General features: G+C 47.7%; 1 protein-coding gene across 1 annotated transcript; it reads left to right on the forward strand.

The window, feature by feature from the left end:
- The first annotated feature begins 1,436 nt into the window (after positions 1-1,436).
- Positions 1,437-14,006, forward strand: AADACL4 (arylacetamide deacetylase like 4). The gene is given in 6 exon segments (XM_036825291.1): positions 1,437-1,603; positions 5,903-6,120; positions 11,172-11,235; positions 12,970-13,239; positions 13,241-13,391; positions 13,668-14,006. Coding segments are annotated over 6 exon segments (1,209 nt in total).
- Positions 14,007-15,075: the final 1,069 nt, after the last annotated feature.

The raw sequence follows: 15,075 nt of genomic DNA on the forward strand, positions 1-15,075 counted from the left end.
AGGTTCCAGCCCATTTTCACAGAGCAGGCAAAAATTGTGAGTTTGGAGCTAAGAGGCAATGCAGTGATAAATGGCAAAAACTCAAATGTCCTTCAGCAGCAGAAGGACAAATATACCACAAATATACCACAAAAGTTGTGGTATATTCATACAATGGAATGCGATACCAGAATAAGAATGAATGAACCGATACATACAACATGGAAGATAACGTACAACAGTGTTTAGTGAAAGAAGGCAGACATAAAGGAACACTCTCTGCATGATTCCGCTTGTATAAAATTCAGAAACCAGCCAAATGAGTCTTGGCTGTTAAAGGAAGGATTGTGGTTACCTCTGGTGGGTGTAGTAACTGGGGGAGGGGGTGGTGGTGATGTGGAGAAGATGCTCTTTATCCTTGGTTTGGGTGCTGGTCACTTGGGTGTTTTTGTTTTGTGAAAATTCCTCAAGCTTATCCTTATGATTTAAGCACTTTTACATATGCACATGTATGCATATATTTATTTATTACAGCTCAGCAAAATTGACTTGAAAAGTGAGAGGATGTTTACACACCCATGTTCATTGCAGCACTATTCACAATTCCTCAGTCAGGTTTTCTAATGGTCTCCTTCTTACAGGAGAGGAAATGGACATGCAGAGAACAGACATAACTTACCTAAGACCACAGAGCCAGTAAGTGGAAAAGGCAGGATTCAACCCAGGTGGGCTCGCTTCTGAGTGGGTCCTGTTAACCTTGGGCTCCGCTGCCTCTCCCCAGGGAGATTGGAGCATCAGAGCGGGGTCAGGACAGCCGACTGGAATAAGATGCACTTTGCCCACCTTGACCAGATGCACAGGAGGAAGGCTGGCCGTGTGTCTCCTATTTTACAATTGAAAGATCAGGCCAAAGACTCCTGAGCAGCTTGCACGAGACCTCTCCCTTGGCGCCCAGCTGCGGGCTCTGTTTGAGCCTGATATTTGCTGAGCCTTTGGGAAGCCCATCTCCCAAGACTCCCCCTGGTCCCTGTACTTCCTTAAGGAAGTAGGTCCCTCCGGCTCCCACTTGTCCTGTTGTGTTTATGTTTAAGAAGCCAGGTCAGGTCACAGGTCAAAGTTAATCCAAAAAGAGTGGGAGGCTACCAAATGTAAAATAGACAGGTGGTGGGAAGCAGTTGCATAGCACAGGGAGATCAGCTGGGTGCTTTGTGACCACCTAGAGAGGTGGGTTAAGGAGGGTGGGAGGGAGACGCAAGAGGGAGAAGATATGGGGATATACATATGCATATAGCTGATTCACTTTGTTATACAGCAGAAACTAACACGACACTGTAAAGCAATTATACCCCAATAAAGATGTTAAAAAAAAAAAAGAGAGTGGGAGGGAGGAGACAGCCGATATGACCAGCTCAAGTCCCACTGACAGAAGTTCCTAAGCTCCTCACGGCCTCCGGGACATGGTTGCCCCGTGGCTGGTGCTTCTCGCTGCACTGTGCACCTTTCTCCTGGGGGTCTTTGTCTGGGCTGTCTTTGAGCACTTCCTCACCACAGGTGTCCCTTCTACTCTGCAAAATCCTGCCAAGTTCCGATTTCTGCACTGCGTGTTCCTCTACATGGTCACTTTGGTGAGTTTGCACTCAGGCCCTGTCATGGGTTGGGGCACTCTCTCTCTCTGTGCCTTGCCCCTCCTTTCCCTCCTACATTTGCCTTCCCTCTCTCTCTTCAGACTCCCCCAAGAAAGACAGACTTTGCTATAAAGTGGGCTCTCCATAGCCGCAGGTCCTGCATCCATGGATGGGGGGTTGACTGTAAGAGATTGAGCAATGAAGATGTTGGTATCATGGCGGTCCTGGAACCAGTCCTTCATGGACACTGAGGGATGGATGACGGTCCTCTCTTTTGTGTCTGCTATTCTGTTTCTCTCCTTCTTCTCGTCCTTCCTCTCACCTGCCCCCCGCCTCCTTTCCTTCCTTCAACAGCAAATATTTACTGAGTGCCAATCACCGGGCTCATTTCTGAGGATTCCCAAACAATTCCAGACCCAGCCTCTGCCCTGGAAAGCCTTATAGCCTGACAGAATGAACTTGCTTCAGCCACAGTGTCTTCCACTTCACGGCACACAGGCGTTTCCCTCCTGCTTAGATTGCAAACACCTGGAAGGCAGGGACCACCTTATGCATCTCTGCAAGCCTAGCCCCAAGCCCAGGGCCTGGCACCTAGCAGGTGCTTACTCATCATTTGCTGATCAATCACCAGGGAATTCACCCAGCGTTTCAGAGTGGCCACACCAGCCAGGCTCTGAACAGGGGTTTGGGATTTTGGGTAGAACGGTGCCTGCCTAGAGCAGCAGATTTGGAAACAGTTTGGCACTAAGAGACAGGCAACTTGATTTAATCCCAATGTCCCAACCCTGGGTGGAGACCTGATGGCAGCCAAACAGTTCACAATGATGACCTGTGGGGAGAACAACCATTGAAGGAGGTGAGGAGGCCACGCTCAGCTCTGACAGCCACTCCCTGGCTGTGTGATCTTGGGCAATTTACTTCATCTCTCCGTGTCTTGGTTTCCTCATCTGCAAAGGGGAAACAATTGCATTTCTTCCATCAGGTTGGTAAGAGGATCAAGATGACAGGTGATAAGGGCTAATTTGTTTGGTGATATTTGGTAAATAAGTAAAATATGTTTCTGTGCTGCTGGAATGTTTCACCAGGGAAACAGATGGCTTTCAGAGAAATGAACAAGTCTATGTCATAATTACATGAATGTCACTGCCCCAAGGAGACAGGCTGAGGATGTGGTATTAGCATCTCTCTTATTAATCCTGGTCACGCACTTTGCTGGAGGCCAGGCTGTCTCAAGCCAGTGGCTGCAATCCTTATGGAATTATAGGCTAGTTTGAGGCCCTAGGGCTGAAAATGAGGGCCTCAGAGGTCCAGGTGGCCCAGAAAACCCGAGACCTTTCCAACCTTCAGTGTTTCTCCTCAAGAGTAGCCCACAAGCCAAGCACCTCTGATGACAGCTGCTCACGGGAGCCTCTGAGATGGGCCATGGAGGGTGAATTCAGCTCATGATGTCCCACCCTGGTCCCCCCAGCACTGAGCCCTCCTAGGACAGACTGCTGATCACAAGGTGACTATGATGAGGGTGGTGATATCCAAGTGGTCACTTGCTTCCAGAAGACAGTTAGGTACAGGAAGGATAAGAATTTTAAGGAGAAGGAGGCGAAACCTAAAAGCTTCTACGGCCCAGAAATCAGGTGTCTAGTTTTGGTATCAGACAACCTTGGGTCTGAGACCTGAATCTTCACTTGCTAGTTTTGTAGACTAATGTCTTTGAGTCTCTGTTTTCTGCTCTAAAAAATGAGGGGCTTCCCTGGTGGCACAGTGGTTGAGAATCTGCCTGCCAATGCAGGGGACACGGGTTCGAGCCCTGGTCTGGGAAGATCCCACATGCCACGGAGCAACTAGGCCCGTGAGCCACAATTACTGAGCCTGCGCGTCTGGAGCCTGTGCTCTGCAACAAGAGAGGCTGCGATAATGAGAGGCCCGCGCACCGCGATGAAGAGTGGTCCCCACTTGCCGCAACTAGAGAAAGCCCTGGCACAGAAACGAAGACCCAACACAGCCATAAATAAAAAAAAAAAAAAAAAAAAAAATGAGGATAGCAAGAGATGCTTTTTACAGGTGTGAGGTGGGGATTGAATGAGAAATGCATTTAAGGTGCAAGGTACAGTGCTGGGCACTTAGAAAGGACTCCATAAAAATAGATTATTTGTAGTATATATATCAAATCTCTGAAGGCAAAGACACAGCATTTCCTAAAATCATTATTGATTTAAAAGCTGTGATGAATGATTTCAGCCTTACTAAAAGATATAAGGACTAATATAACAAATGCTATAGATTTTATTTTATTTTTTGTTTTTGTTTCATTTTTTGACCTCTTCCCAGGGTGTGTAGGATCTTAGTTCCCTGACCAGGGATTGAACCCGCACCCCCTGAGTTGGAAGCGTGGAGTCTTAACCACTAGACTGCCAGGGAAGTCCCTAGATTTTATTTTAAAGGGCAAACTCTGCTAGAATATTTTGTGAAAGAGTTTCAATATCCATCTGAAGTTCTGGATCTCAGGCGTTCCTAAACTAGTGATGGTCCCATTTATACTACTACTAATACATTCTTATAAATAATTACAAAATATTATATTATATTTATAATATTTATATATACATATTATAACATTTATGCAAATAATATATTTATAATATAGAAATATAATATTTATATATACAATATATTTATAATATTTATATATAAATAATATGTATTTATAATAATATATAATAATCAATCTTCCTTATTTGCCTCTGTCCTAAATTACCAGCTCTGGCAAATGTGGACTCACTGTGGGAAAAAACAAACCAAACCAAACCAAATCTAACTTCCTGGCTGTATCTAGTGACCTTTTAGAATGTCGTGCTAAGAGACGTTTATCACCACATTGCATCGTTCAAAATCCTTGAAACATTTACTCTTCTAGATGCTGGAAATGGATTCCTCAGATGTGGGCTAAGTGGTGGGGAAAGTAGGTCATCTCCACCGCGTTGGTCACCTTGCTCCCACCTCAGGCCGGGAAATAGGGGTTTTGTTGGGAGTTCCCTTTTGAGAAGCCTAAGCCTTGGCAATGGGGCGGTGGGGACGGGGGTGGGGTCGTCTCCATGGAGCGAATGCACTGGGGCATCCCATAAACCTGGGGCAGGACCCAGTATGAGCTCACACGTGCCAGGACCCACCAGTGACACACTCCATATGGGTGGTTGCATCTAATTCCCAAGCTTCATCCTCAGGGACTGTAGACTCCATTCTTCTATTTTATAAAATGAGGAAAATTGAAGCTCAGAGAAGGTAATGCTCAAGATCTTTCAGTGAGTCGGTGGTAGATAGAGCTAAGTCTTGAATCCAAATCTGCTGGACTTGAGAACCCAAGCTCTTTCTAGTTTAGTGGTTGAGAACATAAGTTCTACATCTTACTTGTTGACGGGCAAGGCACTTGACCTTGGCATGCCTCACTTTTCCCATCTGTGAAATGGAGCTGATAATTGTGCTTGACTTAGGAGGGTCGCTGAGTAGTTTAAGCCAGTTAATAATCCAAATCACTTGGACCAGTATTGGCATGTTGTAGGAGACTAATAAGTGTCAGCTGTTCTTACTATGTTCACGATTATCCTGTGCTGTTTTCTTTATGACAAAGACACATATTCCATGCGAGGTCCACGGAAGAGATGATCCATTATGGTGGAAATGCATTTAGTACATGAGATATGATACCATGTAACTATATTTCGTGAAATATTCAGATATTTTGCTTGTTTATAACTAGAGTGACCATATTAGTTTAAAAACAATGGACTTCTTTTCACATTTGGCAAATATATAGCCTTTGTGACATTGCTCCTTCCTCCTGAGCCCATGGCAGACATCCTTAATCGATCCCATTACTCTTTCCTGTTGAACACAAATGAGACTTAAGGGTCTGTCATAACCCAGAGAGGCAATGATGGTGTTGACCTAGGTGATGGACCGTCTTTGCCGTCTTAGGCTGGGAGCCAAAGAGAGCGAGGTTGCCAGCCAGCTGCCTTGGACATTGGCTTTGATCAGTTCAATGCCCAACCACTCAGCCCAAACGTGGGCTAGCTCTTCAGCAAATTCATACCGCTATTCAACCAAGAGCTTTTGGGAGGAGATTCTGAAAGCCCAACGCTTTATCTGGACACACCCTAGAGCCTGATGAGCCCTGGGTGCATGCCTTTGAGGCAGATGAGAAACCGCCAAAACATCCTAGCACTTACAAGGGGCAGGAGTCATCTGCCATCCAGATAGATCCTAACCTCTCCTAATATCTCCCACTCTTTCTCTTACCTCTAACGGGGGAATCTACTTGAGAAATTGGGGATTTGCTCCATGCCCAGATTTATTCAGTTTTTGCACAACAGCGTGAGAATCAAGAAGGACCCTGGGCTTGTGGTAACTGACCTGCTTTTTGGAACCGCACCCGTGAGGCTGTTCCAGCCCAAGGCGGCCTCCCCCGGCCCCCCACGAGGCATCATCTTCTTCCACGGAGGGGAAGCCGTGTTAGGGAGCCTGGGTAAGATGGTCCCTGGCGGCTTCGTGAAGGAAGAGCCTCATCTTCATGCACAACTCTGCCCACCCCTCCCATGGGAACCTTGTTGGTGTCACTCCAAGGAATCAGCAGCTGGACGTTCTTATAGGGATCCCTGACTAAGGGCTTTGGGCTCAAGTCAGCGGATGGTGTGAAAACGTTCTTTTTTTATACTATGATAGTCTTGGTCAAGGAGAGGGTGGTGAAGTGGCCAGGGCTGGGGTAGGGTGGCGTTTGGTGTTTATGGCCCTGCAGTGTTGACTCTTCTCCGCTTCTTCACCACTCACAGCCATTGACCAGTCCTGTCTGTTCTCACCCCACAGTATTTCCCAAACCCATGCGTTTCTCTCCGGCTCTGCAAGATCCCTGTGATCTGAAGCCACCTTCTCTTGTCTGCATCCGTTTATCCCTACATCCCAGTAACTGCTCTCCCCATGTCACCCCTCACCCCTCACAGTCTAATCCTCACCCAGCAGCCAGAAAGAACCCTTAAAAATACAAGTCGGAACTTGTCAGTCTTGCAGTGAACACTTCCTGTGGCTTTACAGGGTCTTTAGGTGAAATCCCAACTCCTCCCCACAGCTGGTGCTGGCCCTGCAGACCTCTCCGACCTGGTCACCCGGGTCTCCCACCTCCCACGGCGATTCACTCTGCTGCAGCCATGCTGCCTGTTTCTCTGGGCTTTGGACACACTAGGCTCCTTCTCACCCTGAATCTCCTGCACTTGCTGTTCCCGAGTCCTCCAAAGTTGTGTCTCCCCCCATCCCTGCTTTGCAGGACGGGTGACCCCTTCTTCATTCTTCCAGTCTGATCTCAAATGTCCCTCTGCAGAGTGGGCTCCCTGAACATCTTATCTAAAGAACTCTCCCTGCCCACTCTAGTGCCCTACCCTATGCCCGCCCCCCACCTCCATCCCTGACATCATCCTTTAGTTTTCTTCATGGCACTTATCGCAATCTGAACTTATCTCATTCCTCCGGGTGTTTCCTTATTTACCGTCTGCCTTCCCCAACTAAAAGTGGAAATTCCAAGAGTGCAAGAAAGTCTTCTATTTTGCTTGCTGCAGGATCCCCAGGGCCAGGCCTGTGGTTTTATTTTTTGAATGGATGTATGAGTGCATGAATATATAGATGGATGGATGGGCAAATAACTGAGTGAAAGGTTATGTTCATGAACCAACAAACCAATGGATGGATGGAGGGATGGCCGCACAGGAGAAAAATTTTTTTAAATTAATTTTTATTGGAGTATAGTTGATTTACAATGTTGTGATAGTTTCTTGCTGTACAGCAAAGTGAATCAGTCATACGTATACATATATCCACTCTTGTTTAGATTTCCTTCCCATTTAGGTCACCACAGAGCATTGAGTAGAGTTCCCTGTGCTATACAGTAGGTTCTCATTAGTTATCTATTTTATACATAGTAATGTAATATGTCAATCCCAGTCTCCCAATTTGTTCCACCCTCCCCTTCCCCCCTTGGTAACTATAAGTTTGTTCTCTACGTCTGTGTCTCTATTTCCGCACAGGAGAAAATTTGCCCATGTGAAGAGGTGGGCTGTTCGCATTACATGTTCCCTGAGATTAGGGTGTACTGCCACCTGGTGGTGAAAATACAATATCTGCATTTGCTGCCCTGAAGCTCTCCCCTTTTCAGAAGTTAATTATGAATAATCTCCCATCTACTGGCCTCACCCTTGTCCAAGATCACTCTTCCCTTTCAGAGGCCCCGGGGAGCACCCCCATTCATTGGCTGGGTCTGTTCCCCTTCCTCTGTGGAGGGATGACGTTATTTCCAAAAGTAAAACCAGGGCTCACTCAGCAAATGTTTACTGAGCACCTACTTTGTGTCAGACCCTCTTTGAGGCACGGGGGACACTGTGGAGAACAAGAAAGGTCCTCATTGGAGCCCACTCAAATGAGGGGGCCGGACAGTGAAACAAATGAGTAGGGTAATTTCACATCGTGGTAGCACAGAGTAGAGAATGACTCAGGGAGCAGATTTAGTTTTTCCTATCAGAGGAAGCCTCTCCAAGAAGGCAAAGTTTGAGCCCAGGATCAATGATGAGAAGGGGCCGGCCCCACAGAGGCCGGGAAAGAGAGCTCCAAGCCTTACGAGAATGGGGTGAGGCACGTGAGGCACCCTCCTTGGGCTCCGTATTTAAAGGGGCACCCAAAACCACAGTGATCCAGATAAAGATATTTTTATGCAATATTAAAAATATCAGGCGTGGGGCGGGCACTCCGCTGGGGGGAGGGTGGCACCCCAGCCCCTTGCGCCACCACCAGGCAGGCGGCCTGTCTCCCCTTGCTACCGAGTGTGCTGAAGGGGCCTGCGAGGCCACGTGGCCCGGGAATGACCAAGCTGGTCTGTCGAACGCCAGCCAACGCTTTGCTCCTGCCCCGGACGCTGTATGGGGACGACGCCGAGAGGCCACCGGGTCCAGGGTCAAGCTCACAGCCCTGAGCTCTCTGGAGACGTGAACTTGGAGGTGGGGACCCAGGCAGGCACTGGCCCTGGGTCTGGAGCCCGGGGGGTGGAGGTCCAGCTCCGCCCACTCCCTGGCTGTGCCGCCTGAGGAAAGTTGCTCACCCTCTCTGGACCTCAGCTGCCTCTCCCACAAAGGAAAGAAGGAGGCTTGATCTGGATTTCAGATTCCACCCAGCGGCGGGCCTCGAACTCTGTTCCCATGTGAGCCATTATTGTCAGCGGCTGGGGGAGGGGCTACAGGACGCCATTTTTCCTGAAGTAAAAAGAATCACTCAATTCTTGGACGAGAAGATCTTGGAAGAACCTGGCTTTTTTACCCTCTCGAATCCATCCCCAGGGAGATCAACCTCCCCCCACGTTAAGAGACCCCTGGACGAGTTCTCCCAGCTCCTTTGACTGCCTCTCCAGCATCTGAGCAAACCCTCAGTCTCAGGAAGCCATTTTCCATCTAAGAAAACATTAGTGACATCTGGCTTTGTTAAAATCTCCGTGCGTGGTCTTTACTGCCCAGTTTGCTGGGAAAGGTGCACGAGTCATCACTGTCCAGCACCTGTGAACAAACCCCAAGGGGCTGAGGGCAGCCCTGTGAGTGCTGGCCGAAGATGCCATCAAGGCCGCCCCGGCTGATTACAAACTGAAACAAGAACCCAAGAAAGGAGAGGTGGAAAAGAAATGAGCTCCCGGCGAAGCTTCCCGCAGGTCACGTGGGCTGCTTGACCCCCGCGGCGCAGTCATGTAGATGTTCAGAAGCCCTCGCACTACGATATAAAGCACTATGAGATCCGCACAACATTTGCTGTTCACGTTGTGACTCTAATGCAAGCAAAATACACAGTCTAGTTGTTCTGAATCCTGTGGTTTCCTGCAGCTCACTTTCATCGCCTTAACCTAGTGTATGTCTATTTCGAATTATGCATATGGCCCCCAAACTGAAATCAGTAGGTTTGGGTAGTCGTGAAGTGCACAAATATCTAATTTTACCTGAATCTATTTTGGGGAAGATTACCAGTAGAATGCCTTGGTAAGATTATTTGGTAGGACCAAATATTGTACATAAAACAGATTTGCATATATATAATAAATAAAGGAATATAAGGCAAAAAAATAAAAAAATAAAAAAAATAAAATAAAAATATCAGTATTCATGCAGAAAACTAAGATGAACAACATACCAACGTTTATATAAAAGCAGGATCCAAGAGAGCTGGGTAAGTCGTGCAAAAGCAAAGGAGGATTCTATTTAAAATTTTGATATGTTGTTCATCACGGACGTTTCTGGCATTCATTTTGATTCCTTCAAATATTGCACCGAAGTATTATTTATCTTGGATACTGAGTGTTTTGATGCTCCCTTAATTCTGCGCCCAAGGCGAGTGCCTTGCTTGCCTCACCCTAGTCCCAGCCCTGTTAAGGGACAGCAAGTGCAAAACCTCGGGTGCTCGAGAGAAAGAAGAATGTCGGGGCCACAGAGCGGGGGGCTGAAGTGGGGAAGGTCGGCAGGACCAGGTCGTGGCTAGCAGTTTTCTCCACTCTGGCTGCATGCGCTTTAGAGTCACCCGGGGGCTTGAGAGTCACACTCACACCCAGCTCCTACCCCAGGCCGACTGTCAGTCTCTGGGGATGGGATCCAGCATCAGTATTTTAAAAAAGCTCCCAGATGACTTAAGCCAGGTCTGAGACCTACTTAGGAGCTGCCCACTCTGACTCGTTTTGACCCTTCTTCTGTCACCTCCCCAAACCGTGTTAACAAAGCATGTACCCGCCCCACTGTTGCTTCTCTCTGCCAGATGGTCAATCACCACCTCCTCTGACACTGGAATTGCCTGGTGGGATTTGAGAAATCCTGTCGCCTGTGCTCCCACCCTAGAGATTCTGATTTGGTTGGTCTGGGGCTCAGCCTGGGCATCAGGGTGTGTAACCCGCACCCCCCCCCCCCCCGCCCCGCCCCAGTACTTCTATAAACAGCCAGGGTTGAGAACTGCCGAGTTAGACGTGGTTTATTTGGTACAGATTCTGTGTCTGGCACTGTGCCCGTGTGGTCAATGTATTAATGATCAGGGGACTGCTCTCTGAGAACCCCAGACATGCTGCTCGACTCATAGAAATGGCCCATGCGACCACTGCTTACTTCTTAATAACAGCTATACATATATATATATATAATTATTATTCATATTTCAGGGCAGACACGCCCACCTTCCCTCATCTTGGCTTTGTCGGTTTCAAATCACCAAGCCTTCTAGATCCACAGTTTCCCCTACTGTAAAAGAAAACGTTGCAGCTGGGGAGCCCCAAGGCGCACCTGAGCCCCAATATTCAGGAGATTGGGGTGGACTCAGGTGTCTGACTTGGCTTTTTGTGTAGTCCCGACAGAGGTGGCCAGAGTCACTTCAGAGGAGCCAAGAATAGGAAGAAAGGGAAGATGTCACACCCAGTGCCAGCACTGTTGGTAGCTCTTCTTGGGGGCTGGGGAGCAGTGCTGGGCCCCATGGGGCACCGACCTCCCTACAAGTGGCTGTTGTTGTGTCGGTTTTGCCTTGCAGACATGTACCGCGCCCTGTGTGCTTTTCTATCCCAGGAGACCGACTCTGTGCTGCTGTCAGTTGGGTGAATTGTTGGAGAAAGTCGGTGGGTGTTACCTGGGTGATGGAAGGGAGGGGTGAGGCCTCGGATGATTTGCAGAACAGAGGGACAGGAGGCCCTAGGCCCCCAAGAGAGGCACTCTTACACATGCATCCACGGAGACAAGCGCAGCATGGTTCAAAACAGCCCAGACCCGAAACAACCCAAATGCCCCTCGACGGGAAGTGCATGAATCAACTGTGGCATAGTCAATGTTATATGGCACAGCTATTAAGGCATCATGGGATATGACATAGTTGTTCAAATGAGTGAACTGGAAGGCACACCATACTGTGGATGAATGTCGGCAGTATAACATTCAGTGAAAAAATTTTCAAAAAATAACGTAAAGCCAGATACTTTGTCTACAAAATTAAAAACAATTAAAATCATAATAATACTTTTAAGGAATATGCAGAGATACAATGGAACTATGTAAAAAGGAAAGAAAGGGAGTGATGGATACGGGATTCAAGGTAACCGTTCTCTCAGACTGGGAAGGCAGCGAGATGGGGTGGTGGTGGGGGTATTAAGGGCTTGGCTGAAGGTTCTGGTCAAGGTCCTGGCTGTGGTTTGGGGCGATGATGCTGCAGGTGCTTTTTGCATTGTTGAAACTAATACCTTCAAGTCCCAATCTGGGTTTAGGCTGGGTTCGAGTCCCGGCACATGGGTTCAAGTCCCAATCTGAGGTGCATGGTTTCAATTAGGCCTGGGACAAACTTTTAAATATTTGTTTCTAGGCTTTTTTTTTTTTTTTTTTAGCTTGAGGCCATTTTGACTTAAAAAGTAACTTTTTAGCTTCATGCTTTCCTTTAATGTTATTTGTAATAACTGAGCAAAAAAATTCGAATTAATTAATGTTTAAACGTGTCTTTGGGAATTAATAAATATTAATATTATTAATATTAAAAAAACCCCTAATACCTAACGGACTTATGAACTAACTAGCTAACGAATTAACTGCTGGCCATGCAGGGACCAATGCTGGGAGTGTCTCAAGAAAACCACGACTCAGGGCACCTGAGGTTCTTTGAAAACAGGAGAGGGGGAGCTTTTTAGTGGATGGAGGGGGCCATGGGTACCACTCACCAGAATTCTGGTTCTTAATCCAACAGATTACAGCAAGTCACAGGGAAACAGTTTAGAGAAGGCAAGTGAGAGGAACTAAAAACTGCCCTTTTAGGTTCAACCTCTAGAAAAGCCCCCTCATACAACTTACTTAAAGTAACTTCCTTAACATCTCTGGTTTTCTTGATGAGCTTGAGGAAGACAGCATCTTTCCAGGATCCATCAACATACCTCCCAGCCGGCTGAGCCTTGTGTCTTAAATTCCACCATCAGAGTTTCCACCAGACTCTACATCTCTGAAGGGTGATAATAAAAACATCCCTTGAACACATAAAGGTGTTAATAAGTGCCTCTGTTAATTCCCTGTAGGAAATTGTTGAGGATATTGTTATTCTAGATAGTTGAAAAGACCTAGCACGCAGGCCAGACTGGTTTTGATCGACAGGCTGGTGGAGGAAGAAAGGCAGGTAAGGTTCTTCAGGCTGCCAGGGGGCTGCAGGTGGATGGTGCCTGTGAGGAAATGCCCCGAGAGCACTGTCCGGGGGGAAATGTTCAGGAGCTGGGTGCCCCCTGATTCCTCATCAAGACATGATGCGGTTTCTTAAGTAAGCTCCTGGAGGAGATCAGCCTTGCAACTGTTTGGTTCTGCAGAGCCTTCACCCCTGTGGTGGATGGGCAAGAGAGAGTCCAAGGAGGCATGGGCATTTCTGCTTCCTTCTGGCAGGTCTGCGTTGTGATCTGCGGACACAGCGCTGGGGCAGGGATTGTGACCTTGACCTCTCAGACCTTGGTGGGCAGATCCGGTCTTCCTCGGATCCGGGCCCAGGTCCTGATTTATCCCATTGTCCAACTCATCAATTTTCGGCTGCCATCCTTTCCGCAGAACCAACACGTCCAGTTCCTCACCCGGAAGTTCATGATGCGTGTTTAAATACGTGCTTATCGACTTCTCCTGGTGGGATGCCATCTTGAGTGGTGCTTTTATTCCCCCGGAAGTCTGGAAGAAGTACTGGAAGTGGGTCAGCGCGGACAACATACCTGAGAGATTCAAGAAGACAGACTGGGCTTCCCTGGTGGCGCAGTGGTTAAGAATCCGCCTGCTAATGCAGGGGACACGGGTTCGTGCCCCGGTCCGGGAAGATCCCACATGCCACAGAGCAACTAGGCCCGTGAGCCACAACTACTGAGCCTGCGCGTCTGGAGCCTGTGCTCCGCGACAGTGAGAGGCCCGCGCACCGCGATGAAGAGTGGCCCCCACTCGCCGCAACTAGAGAAAGCCCGCGCACAGAAACGAAGACCCAACACAGCCAAAAATAAATAAATAAATAAATAAATTTATTAAAAAAAAGACAGACTACCAACCCGTGTTTCCTGGCCCTTTCAATGAGGCTGCCTATCTAGAAAACAATCCCTTGTTGGATGTGAAACATACGCGCCTCATAAAGGATGATGAGACCATTGCCCAGCTTCCCGAGGCCTTCCTGGTGAGCTGTGAGTATGACATCCTCCGTGATGACATCTTCCTCTGTAAGAAGTGCTTGGAGGACCAGGGGGTCCCCGTGACATGGTACCACGTGGAGGATGGCTTTCATGGATCTCTGATATTATTTGATAGGAAGCCTTTCTCTTTCCCATGCTCCCTGAAAATTGTGAATGCTCTAGTCAGTTATATAAAGAGCACACTGTAACCCTGGGCCCCTGAGTAGGACATAGCAATTATGGACTCTACTATGTGCTGAGTCCTTTGATGAATTGTATTTTATTGATTAAGGAGATGCTAAGTCAGGGCTTACCCTGCAGGGGAAGGATGAGAAGTAAGCTAAGAATAGTCTTGCCTAGTGTTTGAGAAAATCCAAACTGTGTCTGTTTCCTTTCAGTGCCAACAGTGTTCAATTCTGGATCTAGCAACATTCTCTAACATTCTCATTCAGGTGAAATAAATAGTCAATGGAGAAAAAAATGCCTTTAAAATTTCTCAAAGCTCTAACACACAAGGCCTCTGCAGAATGAATGCCAACAGCTGACCATACTGTCCGTGGTGGGTATATACCCATAATGCTGAAGCATTGCTTGGGGTCAGGTCCCTGTTGGAGGAGGGGGCACCTAATTGTTCCTGGGGCCAAAGGTCACCAGCCAAATTCCTGCAGATTGGTTACAGATTGGTTCCAGTTGGCCTGAGAAATGCTGCTGCAGTGGATCTCTGCCCTCAGTATAGCCACATTTGGGCTGGACTAAAGGGAAGTTTTGGAGGAGATCACTGGAAAGGGAGATGCAAGAAGAAGCAAGAGGAAGGCAGTGAGGAAAAGGGTGGGCTCTGGGGGCTGGGGACTTTTCCTGGGCTTAAGTCTTTAATCTGAATTCCAAAATTAGATCACTGGTTACCAAGAGGCAGGGTCTCAGAGCCAAGGCTGTCTTGGGAATCTCTGGGTGCCATCTGGGATATGGAAACTGCATTCCCTAAAGCAGTAAGGTGTCAGCTTTCTTTGGTGCACTTATATATTGGTCCCACTTTTACAAAGAACCTTGCCTTCACTTAGCCCACACCACTTTCTCTGCTCACAGAGAAAAGGAAGAGAATATTTGTATTGCATGCTGGGGGCAGTCCACATTAGTTTATGCATTGGGCCTGTGTTTGCTAGATACATTTGTAGTAGCACTGGGCCTCTCTGCTGCCTAGTCCCACCCAAGTGCTAAAGTTGGAGGATCTCTCTTCTCTGCAACCATAGCATCTCTTGGTGCCAAGGACCTCACCTATGA

This window comes from Balaenoptera musculus, chromosome 1, assembly GCF_009873245.2.
Source record: "Balaenoptera musculus isolate JJ_BM4_2016_0621 chromosome 1, mBalMus1.pri.v3, whole genome shotgun sequence".
Classification (NCBI taxonomy): Eukaryota; Metazoa; Chordata; class Mammalia; order Artiodactyla; family Balaenopteridae; genus Balaenoptera; species Balaenoptera musculus.